Source organism: Myxine glutinosa, chromosome 7 (genome assembly GCF_964187855.1).
Source record: "Myxine glutinosa chromosome 7, kmMyxGlut1.1, whole genome shotgun sequence".
NCBI lineage: Eukaryota > Metazoa > Chordata > Myxini > Myxiniformes > Myxinidae > Myxine > Myxine glutinosa.
In genome coordinates, this window is record NC_136267.1 from 187,055,698 (window position 1) to 187,077,564 (window position 21,867).

The 21,867-nt window shown below is 45.8% G+C and overlaps 1 protein-coding gene across 1 annotated transcript in view; it reads left to right on the forward strand.

Moving 5' to 3' along the window:
* The window catches only part of LOC137431900 (integrin beta-1-A), a 240,023-nt gene that overhangs the window by 21,625 nt on the left and 196,531 nt on the right, over nucleotides 1-21,867 (forward strand). Inside the window, exons 3-5 of the mRNA XM_068123734.2 lie at nucleotides 184-263; nucleotides 4,557-4,642; nucleotides 21,596-21,797. Coding sequence (XP_067979835.1) covers nucleotides 184-263; nucleotides 4,557-4,642; nucleotides 21,596-21,797 — 368 coding nt within the window. The remainder of the gene's footprint in view (nucleotides 1-183; nucleotides 264-4,556; nucleotides 4,643-21,595; nucleotides 21,798-21,867) is intronic.

The window sequence follows — 21,867 nt, forward strand, 5'->3', positions numbered from 1 at the left end:
ATACTGAATAAGCTAAGGCCTTCCCTAATATTTAATTTTACGATTCAGCAAAGGATAAATAAATTCATAATAATGTTGTGAGAACTGTAATCCAAGGGAAGGTAAAATAGATAACGAGCATATTGATGGCGGCTATCTCGTGACTCGCTTGTTTCACATTGCTCATTGTTCCGTCTTTCCTAGTTCTGGATTTGAACAAGGCCTTTTCTGCCACCTGCTGCTTTTTCTGTGGATAATCACTGGAAGTTTTGTCTTTTCTTCAGGTAAGAGAACGATAACCATATTCATCACACAATGTGACACACTGTCAAGTGTCAGGGATATTTTCCTACAGTCGTATGTAATAGAGGAACCAAAAATTCAATGTCCATAAACTTGTCAGAAGAGAGTCACAAACCGGGCAACACTTTCTGTCTACAAGGAAATACACAGCAAGAAACAATAACCTTTATCAAACCATATTACAGTTCACAAATTACATTTCAAGATTCACAGAAGGTCCCAAGTGAAATCCTGGTACAGTAGGGATGTGCATCAAAGGAAACATCATAGAGATACAGTAGCATGCACAGTATACAGTCAACATACAGTGTAACCATACAGAATCATAAGGATACAGTAGCATGCACAGTATACAGACAACATACAGCAGGGGTGGATCCAAGGGGGGGGGGTGCAGGGGGTGCGCACCCCCCCCCTTCGATCCAGAATGAGGGCAGGCGGTGCGAATCTGCTGAACTGTTGGACCAGGGAAGAACACAAGGAACTGCAGAAACTTCCAAGAACGCACGAAATGCCGTTCCTGACGATCAATTTTGTAAAATTTCCTGGGGGAGGACCCCCAGACCCTCCTTTTATCCCCCCCCCCCCCAGCGCTATGGTTTCATGCCCCCCCCCCACCCCGTCAAAAAATTCCTGGATCCGCCCCTGTACAGTGTAACCATACAGAATCAACCAGCCAAGTAAAACATCCTAAGTACAGCATTACAAACCAAGTGAAACCTAAAGTACAACATTACAACATCTTACAATTCCAGTGCTAATCCTGCTAACTGGACATCCGTTCTGATTCTTATACAATTTCAAGTGGGAGGAGCAATTGGAGGGGGGAGGAGCGAAGAGAGGGGAGGAGAGCAGTAGGATTGGTTGGGCAAAGTTTGGGTGGGAGGGAGCAAGGATCGGGGGATACAATGTGATTGGTCGAGTGAAATCTTGAGATGGGAGTGCTCCCCACTGGGAGCAGATCTGCATTTACAAATCCTTTAATGAGAAGAATGTGTTTGGTCGAGACTTCTCGGCGCCAAGATCCTATCAATCATAACGTTGCATTAACGTTATTATAACTTTGCAGCAACGTTTTATAATGCCATTGCAGGGACATTTATGATTTAATATTTAGAAAATATACAAACAGGCATACAATAAGAAAGTCCTTATTTAATCAAAAAGGTCACTCAGTAGCTATGACAATCACATCCTTTTCCAATCTGCAAACTCATCTTTTCCTCATAAGTAAGAGGTATGAACCCATATCAGAGAGCCAGAGAGAGCTAGCCTACATGGATTTTTTATAGTTACCCAGACGGAGTAAACCTACATGCAATTGTATGAATTACAGGTATATTATCTCCGAACCGTTGTTCAGTTTATTTTTATTTTAAAACTCAATACTGCACGCAATTTTTTATAGTTCCATACACACTTTTTCTCAAAGCCTAGTTGTAACATTAAAATTGATGATGGATACGTGAATTACCATCCTCCAGAAGTCACGTAGGCAAAAGTGGGAGGGGACACACCTTACAAATATTTACATCTAATTTATTAAAACAATGGTAGTTTTATTCACTAGTTTAGAATCACAATGGGATTTGTAAAGCAATTCAGTGGATGCCAATTATTCCAGGCAGCTGGTCAGACATTGTTGCGTCAGTTATATTATTTAATTATTTACCAAGAAAACAATATCTTTTCTCCAATTTGCTTATATAACTCCATAAGACATACTCGATCTAACATTACATTATTTCCAAAAACATCCCATCTGTATTACATATTACCCTCAGTCATAAATGATTTTGCCATGACAATATGCAATCTACCATTGCCTATACGAAGAGTTTTACTTTTCTCGAGCAAACAAACTTGGTCAGAGTGTCACTTGGTCAGAGTGTCGGAGATAATTAGCCTACTGTAGGAGATCCCAAATTCTGCATGGAAACCACAAAAAAACTTGCAGACTAGGAAAGCAGGTTGTGGCTCATAGAAATTACTTGCTTCATAAATTTACACTTCCACAACACCATAAGCTCATCTGTATTCTTAAATGCAAAAACATTATAAAACTAGATGGTATTCATAGAATACTTACCCTGCACAGTCAACGTGTTGCGAGCCAACTCTTCTGTTTTTGAATGTTCCTTTTTTTTTTGATACAATATGGCTGCCAGACCGCGTGAGCGATGACATCATAAATTTATATTCTCTAAAATAATTGTTGCATCGATCACGCTCAATACATTTCAAACTGAACAGACTAAGTGTTGTCCCTGTTGAATTATAACATCATAATTATGGCACCAATGACGTCATCGTTAACAACACCTATTCCCCATATGGAGTTCTTTACAATGAGCCATGTTTCAATTTTTCCATGCAGCGGTTTTGGAGATATAGAGGTACAACATTTTTCGGTTTTTCCAAGATGGTGCCTGTACCACATGACCTGTGATGTCATGATTATCATTCAAATATGCTACAGGAGGAGGCGCTCCGATGGTGAAAATTTCGTGCCCTTCTGACCAACAGTTGCTGAGAATTTTTTTTCGCAATGATTGGATAAGTGTTGTACTTGTCGAATTATGATGTCATAATTAATGAAGGCACTGATGACATCACCATCAACATATCTTATTCCCAATGTGGAGTACTTGACAATGAGCGATGTTTAATTTTTTTCATTGAGCAGTTTGGGAGACATGGAGGTGTAACGTTTTTCCAAGATGGCGTCCGTATCACGTGACCTATGACGTCATAATTATGAATAAAAAAATTATACAGGTGGAGGAACTCCGACAGTAAAATTTCGTGTCAATCGGACCAATGGTTTCCGAGATGATGAATTTTTAAAATGCAGACACGCACGTACGGCACACGTACGGCACACGTCTCACGGCACACATACGCAAATGAATGCTTAACCTGGCTTTTCGCTTTGCGAGCGCAGGTTAATGAGAATCTGTATATGTAAAGAAATTTTTTAAAGAAGGTTCATTGTCACGTACTCCCCATTGCGAATAAGATAGGTATCGGTGCCTTCAATATGACGTCATAATTTGATAAGTACAATGCTTGATCTGATCAGTATGAAAAAAAATTTTCTCTGCAACTGTTGGTCCAATGGCCACGAAATTTTCACCGTAGGAGCGCCTCCTTCGCTATCATTTTTCAATGATAATTATGACGTCATATGTCACGTGGTACAGGCGCCATCTTGGAAAAATCGGAAACGTTGCATCTCTATATCTCCAAAACTGCTCCATGGAAAAAATTGAAACGTGGCTCATTGTAAAGAACTCCGCGTGGGGAATAAGTGTTGTTCATGATGATGTCATTTGTGCTTAATTATGACGTCATAATTTGACTGGGACAACGCTTAGTGTGATCAGTTTGAAATTTCTTGAGCGTGATCTACACAACAATTATATTAGAGAATATAAATTAATGATGTAATCGCTCACGTGGTCTGGCAACCATATTGGATCAAAGAAAAAACCGTTCAAAAACAAGAAGAGTTGGCTCGCACCAAGTTGACTGCGCAGGGCAAGTATTCCATGAAAACCATCGTTATTTTATGTTGAAGGCTCCCGTCGCGGACTATATTGTCCTCATCGAGGCCAGGCCTTAAATGAAAGAACGGCATTGATAGAAAAGTGAAGAAACAGAGAATAGTCCAAGAGTTTTTGAGGAAGTAAAAAATCTGCTTTTTGAAAAGGAGAAGGTCAGAAGTGTTTGGAAAAACATGAGAAGGTAAAGAGTTCCGTAGTTTGGCAGTGGAGGGGAAGAACAAACTTCAAAACGGCCCTCGCTTGAGTTTTCAATGGCTTTTCTGGTACTACTATTCACACGCCATCACTCCTTCCATCCCCACCCACATGCTCCAGCTTGTATCCTCCTACCAACCCCCTCACCTTGTCTACTTTACATCTGGTCTCCTGTACACACAACACTACCAACCTCCTCTGCAACGTCTCCACCACCTGGACCCCTCTCCCCATTGATCCCACATTGAAACTACCTATCTGAACCTCACTTCTGAACTGCTGCCTACTTGGCAGAGCTACAACCATCTTGATTATATCAAGATTTTAAAATAAATAAATGAATAATAAATATATCACCAATTAGATGGAAAAAGTGATATTAAGACAAATACAAATTAACGAGAATTTTTTTTTTTATCCTTCATTTTTGCCTTGACATGGGACCCTCAGCTTGGAGTGAAGAAGAAAACATGTTTGAAAGATGAATGAAAACGTGATTCATTTCCTTTTCAGAATTGGAGATGTGTGAGAGCAAGAATGCCAAGGACTGCAAAGCGTGCATCAAACAAGGGCCTGGCTGTTCATGGTGCAAAAGCTTGGTGCGTTTATCCCATGTTTGGTACTTTAGTACTGCATATCACAACACGCAGCACCACTTTGGAATCTAGAAGTCGTACATTTGAGGGGTTTTGGAATGGCTTGTTATTTTTGTCACAAGCTAGGAAACAAGCTAACAACTGGAAGGGTATTTCATTGGTAGCATACACTGGCACAAACATTTGTTGTTATCCAGTTTGAGGTAATTTGATCTAACTAAGAATTGTTGTCCCTGTGCTTCCAACACAGAGCGTAATATCACTTTCAGAAGGAACAGCAAGTGCAAAGAAAAAGACACAATATGCTTCATGAATGGATGTTAAGAAAACCATGCCTTGTGCTTTTGGGGTGAAATATGTAATGCAATTAATATTTGTAAGAGTAAAACTTTGTATTATGACTGGGCAAAATTCAAATTCCAGGTCTCTGATTTGCAGTGATTCTTGAATTTGTATCTCGACATGACAAACTCTGATACCTACGTGTGGTTTTGTGGAACTTCAAACTTCCAAAACACTTCAATCGCAAAGCTGGGTGCAGATTATTTTCTGAATAAACTGTCATTATTAATACTAGGGCATGCCCGTACTATATATATATCTAAAATTATATCCCCCCCCTCTATTTACATGAAATGGTTTGGTCCATTCGCAAAGCCAAAGCGAACGGCTTGCGAGTACGGTGACAATCCCCCCCTCTATTTACATGAAATGGTTTGGTCCAAAGCGAACGGCTTGCGGAGTTTGGTAAATAAATCGCCATAGCTCGGTAACTACTTCTCCGATTAATATGAAACCTTGAAAAGGCACATCCTCGGGTCCCCAGCAATATACCTGGCAAGTTTCAAGTATATCGGACCCGTGGTTGTCGAGAAACAGCGGTCACAGACAAACGACACACACACATACACACACACATACACACACACAGAGATTACTGGAATTATAGATAGATGGTGTCTGAAAATACAGGCAAGCTAACCAGGCAGCAATAATGGCCTTTACCTAGAAGGGCACTCGGTAGAGAGCATACCTCCGCCAGGTGAACAGTTTACATTTTGTATCCGACTGATGGGCCGGATCTGGATTCGGACCTGAACCAAAATCTCATCAGTTCGTCCTTGTCACATACCCAACTTCTCCACCAAATTTCACAACTTTTTGAGATATTCTGGTCAAACAGACAAACAGACAGGGATGAAAATATAACCCCTGTCTACCTTCGGTGGCAGAGGTAAAAAGTGCTCTTTAATCAATAGTGCCATTTCACAATAAAATCCATTTGGCTACAAAAGCGCTAAACCCAAACTGTGATTGAAAAGTTATGATGAGGCCATAAACATCAAGGGAAGGACAGCTGCATTCATGGGTTCTTCATTTTGAAGGACTACTGTTATGGATTCGTCACTTTCGTCGTTGGGGTTTTCATCCACTGTAAGCATTTTTGGTTCCATGTACTATTATTGTTATCGTTTAAGTGAAATGGAGATAACTGTTTTCAAAAGGTCAAAAATTAGTCTTTCAAAAGAAACCGGAAACCGGATCGGGAGAAACCAGAAGAAGAAGAAGAGGAGAAAAAAAGGCAGAGCAAGTGAGGTCGGGAAAAAAAGCCGAGCTGCTTTGAGGTCTCGAGGAGACGCTGGCGAACGGGGGTCACGAGCGAACTTTGGGTTTCCTGGGAAAGGGATTCCTGTGACAGAGTCGTTATCGCTGTGACAGATAAACCTGCATGTCGGGTTTTGCGGTTGATTCCGAAGAGAATCGTTGGAGAGCAGGTACGCCTCCAGTACGGGCCCGCCCGCCATTTCGCCTCGCTCCCGCCATTTCGCATCGCTCCAGCCTTTTCATCTCGCTCCAGCCATTTCACCACACCCAGCCGTTAGCCTGGTTTGCGAGTGTAACGTGGATTTCGATTGGGAATTTGTGGTTCTCCGTTTTGGAGCCGCTGAACGTTCATACCCGAAGGTGTGATTTCCCAGTCACCATTTTGGTGCACCTTTGCGCCTCTTTGGCAGCATTGACTGTCAGCCGACTTGGATTCTGGTCTCGATTCGACATTTTTCTTGCGATCACCGGAGCGTGGATCGACTTTGGCTTGGTGCCGGGACAGTGACTTTGGGAATGTTCTTTTCGCTCACTTGGAGCACAGTGAGTTATTGAATAAGAAACTGATGGTACCATCATAGGAATTATATGGTATTTTTGTGGTGCAATTGAAACATATTGTACTTGTGCTGTTATACTTGTGTGACCTTAATACAATACTTGTTTTTGGTAACAATATTGGTTGGTGTGGTTTCACCATTGGTCATTGACACACATTATAACACATCTTTCTGCCGTGACTCCTTTCGGGTCTCGGAGGTACACCGTGACCGGGGTTGGGGAGGAGCACGTAACACTACCTTAGAGCAGCGGTTAATACTATTTGATTTGGTTGATTGGATGTGATTGAACCCAGGATTGTACAAGTTTACAACAAGTTTACTCCCAGTGAATCATCCTGATTCCACAAGTTTACAACAACTTTAGTCCCAGTGAATGATCCTGATTCCACAAGTTTGCAACAACTTTAGTCGCAGTGAATGATCCTGATTCCACAAGTTTGCAACAACTTTAGTCCCAGTGAATCATCCTGATTCCACAAGTTTGCAACAAATTTAGTCCCAGTGAATCATCCTGATTTCACAAGTTTGTAACAACTTTAGTCCCAGTGAATCATCCTGATTCCAAGCCTAATACTGCTTCACTTAATGGTTCCATACGCTCAAGTGTACTTCCCTTACACAAGGCATTTCCTGTTACGAAGTTGTGACTTGGCTCAGGCCTGCACAGCTATATGCTTCTGTAAAGCAACATTTCGTCATATTTGTGCACTCTCTTGACATTTTCCACTTCCTCAATTGTGCTTATCATAGCTCTCCCATCTGACCAAAGACTTTTACAAAATGGCATTTCTGCAATTTCTATGCAGCTTTTGCACTTCTTTCAGGAAGATGAATTGCAATATTCCTTTTTATTTCCATATGTATGTGTGTATATATATATATATATATATATATATATATATATATATATATATATATACAAACTAGCTTGTCTCGGCTCGCTATGCTCGCCTCACCACTCGTTAAAGCGGAACGGGCATGTTTTAGTTGAGGATAATGACTGTACTTGAGTTGCTGCATTGTCATGGTTTACACCAATCATAATGCACAAATGTATTTGTAATATACGTGATATTACATTTTATAAACAATTGAAGTTGAAGATTTAAGTTGGAAAAAAAAAAAATTCAAAAAAAATTTCAAAAAAAAAAAGAAAATTCAAAATGTTTGAAAAAGAACACCCTCAGGACATACACACGGGAGAGACAGGTGCATACCACAGAAGTTTGGTACGGTTTCACAAAAGTTTGACGGAGTAGTTCAGTGACAACACAGACACTGCACAGAGATATATACATATATATATACTGTCTATATATATATTATATATATATATTATAATAATAATAATTCATTTATTTTGTATAGCGCTTTTCCAGAAGCCCAAAGGCGCTTTGACAGAGTGGAAAACATAATGCATAACAATACATGAAAACAACAATTGCAAAAAGACAAGAATCAATAGGGAAATATTTAAAGCAAAAGGAGGGAGAAGGAGAAGTGATAGTCAGGGGTTAAATGCTGTGGGTTGAATGTTGAATGCAGTGCTGAACAGGTGGGTCTTGAGCGATGTTTTGAATGTGGTGAGTGAGGAGGAGTCTCTGATGGTATAAACCACCGTTTAGAGGCCATTTTCCCCCGCAAAGCGGGGGTTGGCCTTTTCGGGAACTGTGGTAGTTGTTGTTTTTTGGTCCCCTTTTTGAAGCAATGTTTTACGGCCGGATGCCCTTCCTGACGCCAACCCTTTTTGCCGCCTTCAACGACAAACAGGGAATTACCAGTGAACTGGTACTCAATTAGCCGACCTCGGAAGGATGACAGGCTGAGTCAACCCCCCTGGCATTAATTCGGCGATCGACCGAGATTCGAACCCAGGATCCTAGGTATCCTAAGCCGGCACCCTAGCCGCTAGCCCAACACCAGGGATCATGATGATCATGATCAACACCAGTCTCTGATGGTATACTGTCTATATATATATATATACACAAAGAATTAAGTTAAGCACCCCCCCCGTTTTTTTACAACCTCGCACATTACAAGTTTGTTGTCGTCAAAACAGTGTAATATACCCATGATATTGCTATATTTTCTGGAGAAGTGATATTATGGTCACATAAAAACATAACAATCATGCCGTTTTCAATATTTTATTCTGAATAATTTAAGGTGAAATTTTTTGGGAATTTTAGGCATATTTTCACCTCAATTTAAGTATGGAGCTATAGGTCCATCACGGACAGTGTGGATGACGTTTATGTTTTCTAACGTACAGTCATTGTTCTGAGAAGACCTCTAGCGATCTTTGCGTCAATAACGTGTGTAGGACCCACGTGATCGGATCACTGACTCAACCAATCACTTTTTTTCACTTTGATCACTCAATTTCATCAATGGATAATTGCTAATGTCATACCAATCATTATTTGATCTCACATACCTTAGAATATATGCCAATGTATACATATACACAAAGAATATATATTAGGGGGTGCTTACCTTAATTCGTTGTGTAGGGGTGCTTAACTTAATTCTTTGTGTATATATACACATACTACATACATATACTGTATTGTTTCCACAAGTCGGAGTCAGTTGGACAAAGAGGTTGTTGAATGTATGCATGAGAGATGGGTTAATTCTGGAGGATTGGAGGACAGGGTTAATTGTGCTATGTAAAGGGAAGGGTGATGTTCACGATCTGGGGAAGTACAGGGGGATTACACTCCTTCGTCATGTCATGAAGGTGCTGGAGAGGGTTCTGTATGGGAGGATATGGAAGATTGTGGAAATGGAGATTGGAGAAGAGCAGCAAGGGTTTAGAAAGGGTAGGGGAATGACCGCATGAAATGTCTGACCTGAAACCGTTGGTGGAGAGGTCGGAGGTGCAAGGTGTACAGTGTGAGGCCCGAACTGATGAGTTTCAAACCACTCAGCTTCGGAGAAGTCTGCTCACTTATGATGGAGACTGCAGGACCAGCGACGACTTGGAATGCGAAAGGAGTATTATGAACTTCCATGTCCACTGTTATTGGTCGAACTTTTTGAGTTCCCACTGAATAAAGACCCAACATTGGTTGAACATTTTGACCCGAGTTGTCATCGTTATCCATGACATGTATGGTGTTTGATGCGGCTCAACAGACGCGTTTCAGATGCCCCACTTTCTGACAATTCAAACACGCACTGTCCTCATATAGGTTGACCTCCGCACCCACCCCAAAATGCCTGAGTGGGCACCTTGGCACCCGAATAGAAGTGTTGTCACTGTGGCCCACGGTATTCCCTCGTGTGTTGTTTCTTACCGAAGGTTGTTCTCAAAGTCTGAAGTGAACGGGACACCCTGTAGATCCCCGTGCCTACCCCCATGGTCTGACCAGTGACGACTCGTACATCTTTGAGGGACTGTTCAACAACCGATGTGGTGTCAACTGCATTGATGAATGTAATGTCTTCAAACTAGATGCGAAGTGTTCCAGAAACCTGATATTCTGATATTGCAAAGTGGCAATAATGATCTTGTAAACCGGCAATAACTCGATCATTGAGTCTGCCCGGAAGCTCATCTGGCATGAACTTGCAGGTGACAGACACATGTTTCAATCCTGCAACAAAATCAGCTTCGCACTCTCCTGAGTTCCTCGTCAAATTATTAAATTCATATCTCGCTAGTTGTGGCGATTTTTCAGGCTTAGTATGTTCCTTCATTTTATAAACGATAGACTGGAATGTTGAGACGTCGTCTTTTGGTTTGTTGGGAGCAACCAAGTCACACAAAAGCTGATAATTGCCCGAGGACAGCGAACAAAGACAAATGGAATGGCCTTTGTGATTTCATTGTCCACGCCATTTGTGATATACATATATACAGTCACGTGACAAAGTAAGTACACCCCATGTAAAGTTTTGACTTTTTCAACATATTTCAACATACAGCTATTTGATCTTCATTTCAACAATATTGATAGATAAAGGTGATATTGAAGCGGATACCGGTAGCATGACACAATTACCGTGCACCGGCCGATGACGCAACCGGCGAGCGGTCACGTGTCCGGACTCGCCTGGGCGTGTCCAGACTTGCCCTTCTCGGGCGAACACTTGCCTGGCATACCATGCCCCGTCGGGAGGCGTGACTTACCTATTTTGCATACCACGCCCCGCCCGAGAGGCGTGGCTTTTGTGTGTTCAGTTTGCGATATAAATTGCCGCCCGTTCGAGGGACGGATTCAGTGTGCTTTTGAGTTCTTTGGTTTTGACCTAAATAAATAGCTCGGTGAAACTTCGTTCCTGTGTCGTCCATTTTGTCTGGCTTTATCGTGCGAGCACAGCTCCCACAATTGGTTACCCCTTTCTAAGAACACGGCGATGGAGTCAGCTGTAGCTTTGAAGCTCCCGGGCTTCTGGGAGTCGCACGCGGCCGTTTGGTTTGCTTAAGCGGGTTCTCTCTTCGCCCTGCGGAAAATTACTGAGGACACGACGCGCTCCCATCATGTGGTTTCCGCGCTCAACGCATGCACCGCGGCCCGGGTCCTGAGCTTCCTACAGAACCCGCCGAACGCCGACAAATACGGCGTGCTCAAAGGCCTACTCCTCGGTGCGTTTGGACTCACGGAGACCGAACGCGCACGACAACTATGACACCTCCCAGAGCTGGGCGAGGCCCGTCCATCCGAAAGCATGGACCACATGCTTGCTCTTCTCGATGACCACAGCCCGGACTTCCTCTTCCGCGAGCTGTTCCTCCAGCGGCTACCCGGGCAGGTACGGTTAGCTTTGGCTAATTCGCCCATCACGGACCCTCGCGCCCTGGCCAAGGAGGCCGATAAATTTTTCTCGGCCAGGCGACATGCCAGAGCGGCCGCCTGGGACCCTGGACCGACCGAGGCAACGCCCGCGCCACGACCGGCGCCTCCACCGGCCGAGTCCGCGCCACTGACGGCAGCGGCCGCCGCGACGCCCTGTCGGCTGAACCCGACGCAACCGCCGGAGCCTCCACCAGAGTGGACCATGTGCTATTACCACGCCAGGTTCGGGCAGAAGGCCAGAACGTGCCGCCCACCGTGCACTTTCGGCGGGTCGGGAAACGACCAGGCCGGCGCTCGCTGCCTGCCATGAGCGTCGGCCATTCAGGCAGCCTTCTGTTTAACACGGACACGGAGCCCCGGCGGCCTTTTTTGTGTGACACTGGCGCTCAGCTGAGCGTGATACGTGTGAGCCGCCCTATGCGGCCCCGCCTTGGTCGCCGCAAACGGTTCCTCCATCCGCACCTTCGGTTCGCGCAGCGTCGCATTCTGCTTCGGGGGCCAGCGCTTCAGGTGGGACTTCATCACGGCGAACGTGCCCATGGCCTTGCTGGGTGCAGATTTTCTTTGTGCGCATGAGCTTTTGGTCGACATCAAACGGCGTCGGCTCATCAACGCGGAGACCTTCAGCTCGCTCGCTTGCTCATTGAGCGGCTCCGCTCCGACCAAGCTAGCCTGCGCGCTCCCGGCCGTGGATGAGTTCACCCGCCTACTCGCCGAGTTTCCCGCCCTCACGCAGCCGACGTTTTCGGTCGTCGCCGTCAAGCACGGCGTCGAACACCACATCCCGACCACAGGTCCACCGGTCTACGCCAGGGCTCGCCGCCTCGACCCGGCTAAACTCGCCGTGGCGAAGGCGGAATTCGACGCGCTGGAGCGATTGGGCATTGTGCGATGCTCGAATAGCGCGTAGGCCTCGCCCCTGCACATCGTGCCCAAACCGGGTGGCGGATGGCGACCATGCGGGGATTACCGCCGCCTCAACGACGCCACCACCTCCGACCGGTACCCGATACCACACATACAGGACTTTTCCGCCTGTTTGGTGGGGCATGTGATCTTCTCCAAGGTCGACCTTATTCAGGGCTACCACCAGGTACCTGTCCGGCCGGCCGACGTTCCGAAGACGGCTGTAATTACACCTTTTGGCCTCTTCGAGTTCCTCCGAATGCCGTTCGGCCTTAAGAATGTGGCCCAGGCCTTCCAGCGGCTGATGGACAGTGTGCTGCACGATCTCACCTTTCTGTTCGTCTACCTGGATGACATTCTCATCGCCAGCACTTCCTGGGCGGAGCACCTCATCCACCTGCGCACGCTTTTCGAGCGCCTCGGCCAGCACGGCCTCATCATCAACCCGGCGAAATGCCAGTTTGGCGTAACGGCCGTCGACTTCCTGGGGCACCGCATCACGAAGCGTGGGGCCGTCCCGCTGCCTACCAAGGTGGAGGCAGTCACGAGTTTCCCGCGCCCCCGCTCCATCAAGGCCCTACAGGAATTTTTGGGGATGGTAAATTTCTACCACCGATTCGTGCCTCGCGCCGCCCAACTCATGCGCCCCCTGTACGAATCCCTCCGGGGCAAGCCGGCCAAGCACGACGTCGCCTGGACCACAGAGATGGACATGGCGTTCACGGGCGCAAAGCTGGCCCTCGCCAACGCGACCATGCTGGCGCACCCGGCGCTCGACGTACCCATCGCCCTCACCACGGACGCTTCGGACTACGCGGCGGGCGCCGTGCATGAACAGTGGGTGAACGGGGCTTGGCAATCGCTGGCCTTCTTCAGCCGGCAGCTTCGCCCTAATGAGCGCAAGTATAGCGCTTTCGACCGTGAGCTCCTCGGCCTTTACCTGGCTGTTCGTCATTTCCGCCATCTTTTTGAGGGCCGCCCGTTCACGGCGTTTGTGGACCACAAGCCCCTGGTCTACGCTATGGCTAAGGTTACGGAGCCGTGGTCAGCCCGCCAGCAGCGCCACCTCTCCGCCGTGTCCGAATTTATGATGGACATCCGGCATGTCGCGGGCAAGGACAACGCTGTGGCCGATTGCCTCTCCCGGTCCGGCGCAAACGCCGTCCACCTCGGTGTGGACTTCGCCCACATGGCGGCCGACCAGACCGCCGACCCCACGGTGCAAGCCCTCCGGACAGCGGACACAGGCCTGCGGTTGGCTGACGTCCCCTTCGAGGACACAGGCACAGTTCTCCTTTGCGACGTTTCCCTGGGCCAACCTCGCCCCATCGTGCCCACCGGATGGCAGCGGCACATCTTTGACACCCTCCATGGCCTTTCCCACCCGGGCCGGAAAGCATCACAGAAGCTCGTGGCAGCAAAGTTCGTCTGGCACGGCCTGCGTAAGGATGTCCGTGACTGGTCCAATGCCTGTGTCGCCTGCCAGCGCGCGAAGGTCCACCGGCACACCCAGGCCCCGTTGGCACCATTTGACGTGCCCGCGCGGCGCTTCGACCACGTCAATGTGGACCTGGTGGGACACCTTCCCTCCTCGCGGGGCTTCACCCACCTCCTCACGATGGTGGACAGGACCACCAGGTGGCCGGAGGCCGTCCCGCTGGCATCAACAACATCCGCCGACGTGGCGCAGGCCTTCATTGGCACTTGGATTGCCCGTTTCGGTGCGCCCTCGGACATCTCCTCCGACAGAGGCCCGCAATTCACCTCCGAGCTTTGGGGCGCGGTCGCCCAGGCCTTGGGGGTCAAGCTTCACTGCACCACGGCCTACCACCCCCAAGCCAACGGCTTGTGCGAGCGGTTCCACCGCTCGATGAAGGCCGCTCTCAGAGCCAGCGTCCAGGACGACGGTTGGGCCGACAGGCTCCTGTGGGTCCTATTGGGCCTCCGAACGGCCCCTAAAGAGGACCTCCAGGCTTCCACCGCTGAGCTGGTCTACGGCCAGCCACTGCGCGTGCCGGGCGAATTCATCCCTGACACCACCAGCCCCTGGTCCGCCGCTCGCCAACGCTCGGACCTCCAGGAGGCCGCCAGGAGATTTGCCCCCGTGCCCAAGGCCCACCACGGCTGCCCCCAACCCTACGTCCCCCCAGCACTTCGCACTGCGGAGTACATTTTTATCCGGCACGACGCACACCGGGGACCGCTCCGGCTGGCGTACGATGGACCTTTCCGGGTCCTGCAGAGGGATGACAAGTCATTCATCATCGACATCGGCGGCAAGCCGGACCGCATCTCCGTGGACCGCCTCAAGCCGGCCTATTTGGACCTCGACCAACCTCCATGGTTGGCCATTCCTCCACGACGGGGCCGTCCTCCATCAACCAAGCCCCCCGCCCAACCATCCACCGCCACGCCGCCTACCACCCCCACACGAATCACCAGGGGTCGTTTCGGCCGGGTCATCAGGACCCCCCTCAAACTGACTCTCCCGGTGCAGGTTAATTCTGGGGGGGCGCATGTAGCGGTTACCGGAAGCATGACACAATTACCGTGTACCGGCCGATGACGCAACCGGCGAGCGGTCACATGTCCGGACTCGCCCGGGCGTGTCCAGACTTGCCCTTCTCGGGCGAACACTTGCCTTGCATACCACGCCCCGTCGGGAGGCGTGACTTACCTATTTTGCATACCACGCCTCGCCTGAGAGGCTTGGCTTTTGTGTGTTCAGTTTGCGATATAAATTGCCGCCCGTTCGAGGGGCGGATTCAGTGTGCTTTTGAGTTCTTTGGTTTTGAGCTAAATAAATAGCTCGGTGAAACTTCGTTCCTGTGTCGTCCATTTTGTCTGGCTTTATCGTGCGAGCACAGCTCCCACAATATAATATAACAAATATCATGAAACATTTACATTTTGTAGTCCATTGTATCTATCTATAATTCCAGTAATCTCTGTGTGTGTGTCTGTGTGTGTGTCTGTGTGTGTGTCTGTGTGTTTGTTTGTCTGTGACCGCTGTTTCTCGACAACCACGGGTCCGATATACTTGAAACTTGCCAGGTATATTGCTGGGGACCCGAGGATGTGCCTTTTCAAGGTTTGAAATTAATCGGACAAGTGGTTCCCAAGGTATGGTCACCGTACTCGCAAGCCGTTCGCTTTGGCTTTGCGAATGGACCAAACCATTTCATGTAAATAGAGGGGGGGGTTCTACCGTACTCGCAAGCCGTTCGCTTTGGCTTTGCGAATGGACCAAACCATTTCATGTAAATAGAGGGGGGGGGGGATATATAGTACGGGCACGCCCTAGTAATTTAAATAAACATAAATGCAAATTTCGCTGTGGAAAAAGTAAGTACACCCTTGGCTCTAATAGGTGGTGTTGCCCCCTTTGGCAGAAACAACCTCAAGTAGGCATTTCTTATAACTGTCTACCGGTCTCTGACATCGACTTGGAGAAATTTTTGCCCACTCCTCCATGCAGAATTCTTTCAGCTGTGCGATGTTTGAGGGGTTTCTTGCATGCACAGCCCGTTTCAAATCCCCCCACAACATCTCGATGGGATTTAGATCCAGACTTTGACTTGGCCATTCCAGAACCCTCCATTTCTTTCTTTTCAGCCATTCCTTGGTGGATTTACTGGTATGTTTAGGGTCATTGTCATGTTGCAAGGTCCACCTTCGGTTGAGCTTCAACTTTCCGACAGATGGCCTCACATTATCCTCAAGCACCCTTTCATACAATGAAGAATTCATAGTGGATTCTATGATGGTGAGCTGCCCAGGCCCTGATGCAGCAAAGCTGCCCCAAACCATAATATTTCCACCACCATGCTTTACAGTTGGTGTCAGGTTCTTGTGGTCAAATGCTGTCTTTGGTTTTCGCCAAACATGTCTTCTGGTACTGCGGCCAAATAGCTTCACCTTTGACTCATCTGTCCAGAGCACATTGTTCCAGAAGTGCTGGTCTTTGCCTGGGTGTTCATTGGCAAACTTTAGTCTAGCCGTGATGTTCTTTCTGGACAGCAAAGGTTTCCTCATGGCACACCACACCTCCCATGTAGATCAAATTTGTGCAGCCTCTTTCTAATGGTAGACTCGTGCACTTTGACATCAACAGTGGCAAGAGCTACCTGTAGGTCCCGTGATGACATTCTGAGGTTCTTAGAGACTTCTTTCAGCATATTGCGGTCTGCTCTCGGGTTGAACTTGCTGGGGCGGCCTGGCCTGAACAAGTTGGCAGTTGTTTGGAATCTTCTCCATTTGTAGATGATCTTCCGGACAGTCGAATGATTGATTTCAAATTGTTTGGAGATCTTTTTAAATCCCGTCCCAGACTCGTAGGCATCTATATCCTTCTTTCTAAAGGCCTCAGAGAGCTCTTTTGATCTAGGCATGGTGACGCTGCACACTTCAACAACAAAGAGCAAACCAAACTAAATGTCTGAGGTTTAAATAAGACAGGTTCCTCCAAGATCTTCTCTAACGATGTTCTAATCATTTGCACCTGAGCTGGTGCACCTGATTCTAATTTTAGGTATTTGAAGTGGTGATAAATGTAGGGGTGTACTTACTTTTTCCACATGGGAAATTTGCATTTATGTTTATTTAAATAATACAATGGACTACAAAATGTAAATGTTTCATGATATTTGTTATGTTATATCACCTTTATCTATCAATATTGTTGAGATGAAGATCAAATAGCTGTATGTTGAAATATGTTGAAAAAGTCAAAACTTTACATGGGGTGTACTTACTTTTTCACGTGACTGTATGTATATAGACTGGGTTTCAGCGTGGGAGATTCTAACAATCTTGAAGGCCTCGGTTTCCCCAGTGTCAAGCTGAGCAAGATGTGAGGCAGGAGAGCCAGCCCAGAGGGGAGAACAGTTCTCCATGGTGGACTTTCCCCCAGGTTTCTTGCAGGCGTTCTTAACTGAAAGACTTATGGGAGGAATTGGTGGAATTTCTTGGCCTCGTCATTGTATCAGAAAATGAGGTTTCTCCTGAAGCAGAAAGAAAATAACCATCGATATTCACACAATCTGAAACGTACAAGTCTAATGCATGTATTCATATCAAAAATAACAATAAATCTATTCAAGAGTTTTTTGGAATATAAATTTTTGGACACCCTGTGTGGGGACAACATAGTTTGTGGATTACCTTTTGATATGTTGATAGCATATTTTCACATGTTGATAACAAAAACATAATATGTTGATCTGCCATTTGGAGGACAGGTATTTGTGACTTTGTTTTAAGATGGTTATGTGGCACGGGCAAGATGGGAAAAATGGTCTTTTCCTGCATTTCCTTTTCTTCTTGGTAAATAAAGTTCACAAAATCATCATGTATATTCTACCATGGAAGTAATGTAACTTTTGGGATGACCATTGTAGCCGTGGGAATATTTTTCTTTTCTACATACAAAGTGAATCAAAATAATGTATTGACACTTCGAGATGTTTTTCCGCTGCTCAAATGTGAGTTGATTATTTTCCATATCGATCAGTCAAAGGTTCCCCTGAAAAAAATAGGAATGTTAAGTACTTGCCTTAACGATATTATGCAGAAATTTTCATTCAAATTAATCATGGCATCTACAAAATATAGCATGTCAAATGTTTATACATTATTGTGATTCATCATTTATATAATAGGCTAATGTCTGTCTGTCTCATCCTGAAACATAGAAACGCTCCTTGGAAAAAAATTAGACGAAAGTTCCTTCAAATTAATCCAAACCTCTGGGAAAATTTTGAATTTTTTCAATCAGACAAGAAAAATGGAACCCAGGTAGTGTATAGGCAACAGACCGCTGCCTCGATTGCTCCCAAAAATCCTTTTTCAAGTATTCCTTTTTGAATGTGTAGGTTTGTTTCTACAGTGAGTGCCTCCAACTTTTAATGGTACCACATCATGTATTACACCCCAAGGAGTGCAAAAACATCATTTTTCTTTCTTCCTGCACTCCCACACTCCTAATTTCCGATCTGTGTCAATTTCCAAGCTGCATCTCCAAGCCGGCTCGGACTTCCAAAATGAAATTTTACAACAATAATGTGAATAGAAAGTAGGTGGGGTTGGCAATTTTTTGACATTAACCAAATGCTTCAGGTCATGACCTCAATAAAGACATTTAAACATTTTCCACCATAACTTGACTAAGTTATGTCCGTTCAAACACAAATTTCATTTTCTCGTTAGCCTCGGCCCTAGAGCATTTAAAGTAGCCCAGAGCATTCTCGGTAGCCTCGACTATTTACAGGACCCGAGAGCATTTACGGCAGCCTAGAGCATTCTTGGTAGCCTAAAGCATTTACGGCAGCCTAGAGCATTCTTGGTAGCCTAAAGCATTTACGGTAGCCTAGGCCCGAGAGCATTCTTGGTAGCCTAGAGAATTTACGGTATCCTAGAGCATTCTCGGTAGCCTAGATCATTTAAGGTAGCCCAGAGCATTCTCAGTAGCCTAAAGCATTCTCGGCAGCCTAGAATATTTATGGTAGCCTAGAATATTTACGGTAGCCTAGAGCATTCTCGGTAGCCAAGATCATTTAAGGTAGCCCAGAGCATTCTCAGTAGCCTAAAGCATTCTCGGAAGCCTAGAATATTTATGGTAGCCTTGAATATTTACGGTAGCCTAGAGCATTTACGGTAGCCTAGAGCATTCTCGGTAGCCAAGATCATTTAAGGTAGCCCAGAGCATTCTCAGTAGCCTAAAGCATTCTCGGAAGCCTAGAATATTTATGGTAGCCTAGAATATTTACGGTAGCCTAGAGCATTTACGGTAGCCTAGAGCATTCTCGGTAGCCAAGATCATTTAAGGTAGCCCAGAGCATTCTCAGTAGCCTAAAGCATTCTCGGAAGCCTAGAATATTTATGGTAGCCTAGAGCATTTACGGTAGCCTAGAGCATTCTCGGTAGCCAAGATCATTTAAGGTAGCCCAGAGCATTCTCAGTAGCCTAAAGCATTCTCGGAAGCCTAGAATATTTATGGTAGCCTAGAGCATTTACGGTAGCCTAGAGCATTCTCGGTAGCCAAGATCATTTAAGGTAGCCCAGAGCATTCTCAGTAGCCTAAAGCATTCTCGGAAGCCTAGAATATTTATGGTAGCCTAGAATATTTATGGTAGTGTAGAGTATTTACGGTATCCTAGAGCATTCTCGATAGCTTAGATCATTTAAGGTAGCCCAGAGCATTCTCAGTAGCCTAAATCATTTACGGTAGCCTAAAGCATTCTCGGCAGCCTAGAATATTTATGGTAGCCTAGAATATTTACGGTAGCCTAGAGCATTTACGGTAGCCTAGAGCATTCTCGGTAGCCAAGATCATTTAAGGTAGCCCAGAGCATTCTCAGTAGCCTAAAGCATTCTCGGAAGCCTAGAATATTTATGGTAGCCTAGAGCATTTACGGTAGCCTAGAGCATTCTCGGTAGCCAAGATCATTTAAGGTAGCCCAGAGCATTCTCAGTAGCCTAAAGCATTCTCGGAAGCCTAGAATATTTATGGTAGCCTAGAATATTTATGGTAGTGTAGAGTATTTACGGTATCCTAGAGCATTCTCGATAGCTTAGATCATTTAAGGTAGCCCAGAGCATTCTCAGTTGCCTAAATCATTTACGGTAGCCTAAAGCATTCTCGGCAGCCTAGAATATTTACGGTAGCCTCGAGTATTTACGGTAGCCTCGAGTATTCACGGTAGCCTAGGGCATTCTCGGTAGCTTAGAGCATTCTCGTTAGCCTAGAGCAATCTTGGTAGCCCAGAGCATTCTCGGTAACCTAGAGCATTTACGGTAGCCTAGAGCATTCTCGTTAGCCCAGAGCATTCTCGGTAACCTAGAGCATTTACGGTAGCCTAGAGCATTCTCGGTAGCCTAAAGTAGTTACAGTAGCATAGAGCATTTACGGTAGCTTCGAGCATTATTGGTAGCCCAGATCATTTACGGTTGCTGAGAGCATTCTTGGTAGCATAGAGCATTTATGGTAGCCGAGGGTATTTATGGTAGCCTAGAGTATTTACGGTTGCTGGGAGCATTCTTGGTAGCATAGAGCATTTATGGTAGCGTAGAGCATTCTCGGTAGCTTGGAGTATTTACGGTAGCCTGGAGCATTTACAGTAGCCTCGATCATTTGTGGTTATGCCTAGGGTATTTATGGAATTTACGGTAGCCTAGGCTATTTATGGTAGCCTCGGGTATTTACGGTAGCCGAGAGCATTCTTGGTAGCCTTGAGCATTCTCGGTAGCATAGAGCATTTATGGTAGCTAAGAGTATTTATGATAGCCTCGAGCATTTACGGTAGCCTTGAGTATTTACGATAGCCTAGAGTATTTACGATAGCCTAGAGCATTTACGGTAGCCTAGAGGCTAGAGCAAGGCGCATTTACGCTTCATATTTGCATCATACCGCTGTGAGTTAAAAGTCAAGGTCAAATGTCAGTCTGAAAAAAAAAAGTGCACTCAAGGTCAAATGGCTAACTCAAAAAACACATTTTTTGTCAAGGATCAATTTTGCCAATGTGGAATTTCTAAGACGACTTGGTCTTCCAAGATGTTCGTGCATCATAATAGTGTACCTGCACTGAAGTTGTGTACCTGATGTTGGATTTGTGTCCTTGACCTACCTTTTCGGATTGTGACCTTTGATAAAAACGTGAATATTTTCGTCTGAATTTCATGATGTTGAGTTTGATCGATATATTGTAGATGGGACACATTTTCTTAATTTACAATCTTTCCTTAAATGTTGAAGATCAAGGTCATATGCAGGTCCAGAGAAAATATGGCCATCATTGGATCGCGGGCCCAGGGTAAGTTGTGGACGATCGACAAGGGTCAGCTCTCATCAGCTTAGCCTTGGCGATCACTTCGTCATGGCAGATGTCTAGTTTTCTTTGCTGTTATGAAATATACAATCTCACATTTTTTAATTGTTACAGCGAATAAGTTAATGGCTCCCTTTTTTGTTAATTTTTTTAAACCGTGGTATTTTTTTTACCACAGGCTTCTGCTCGTTTTCAATGATTCAGGCATATCGCTGATTAATTTGATACCTTATGTCACCAAACGTCAGAATTTTGAAAAGCATGGAGAAGGAGAGGCAGTACGCTGTGGGACAAGGAAAGTGTTGATGGAGCGTGGGTGCACTGACCTGGACATCGTTTCTCCTCGTGGTCTGATTACTGTGGAGAAGGATGACCCGCTCACTGGTGGGGAAGTGAGCAAGAGTGTTGTGCAGCTTAGACCTCAGATCGTGAGGTTAAAGCTTCGGCCAGGTGCGTTATCAGTGCGTCCTGTATATATATATACTGAGGTGTGTGGGAGACTGACGTCATGGGCATCATG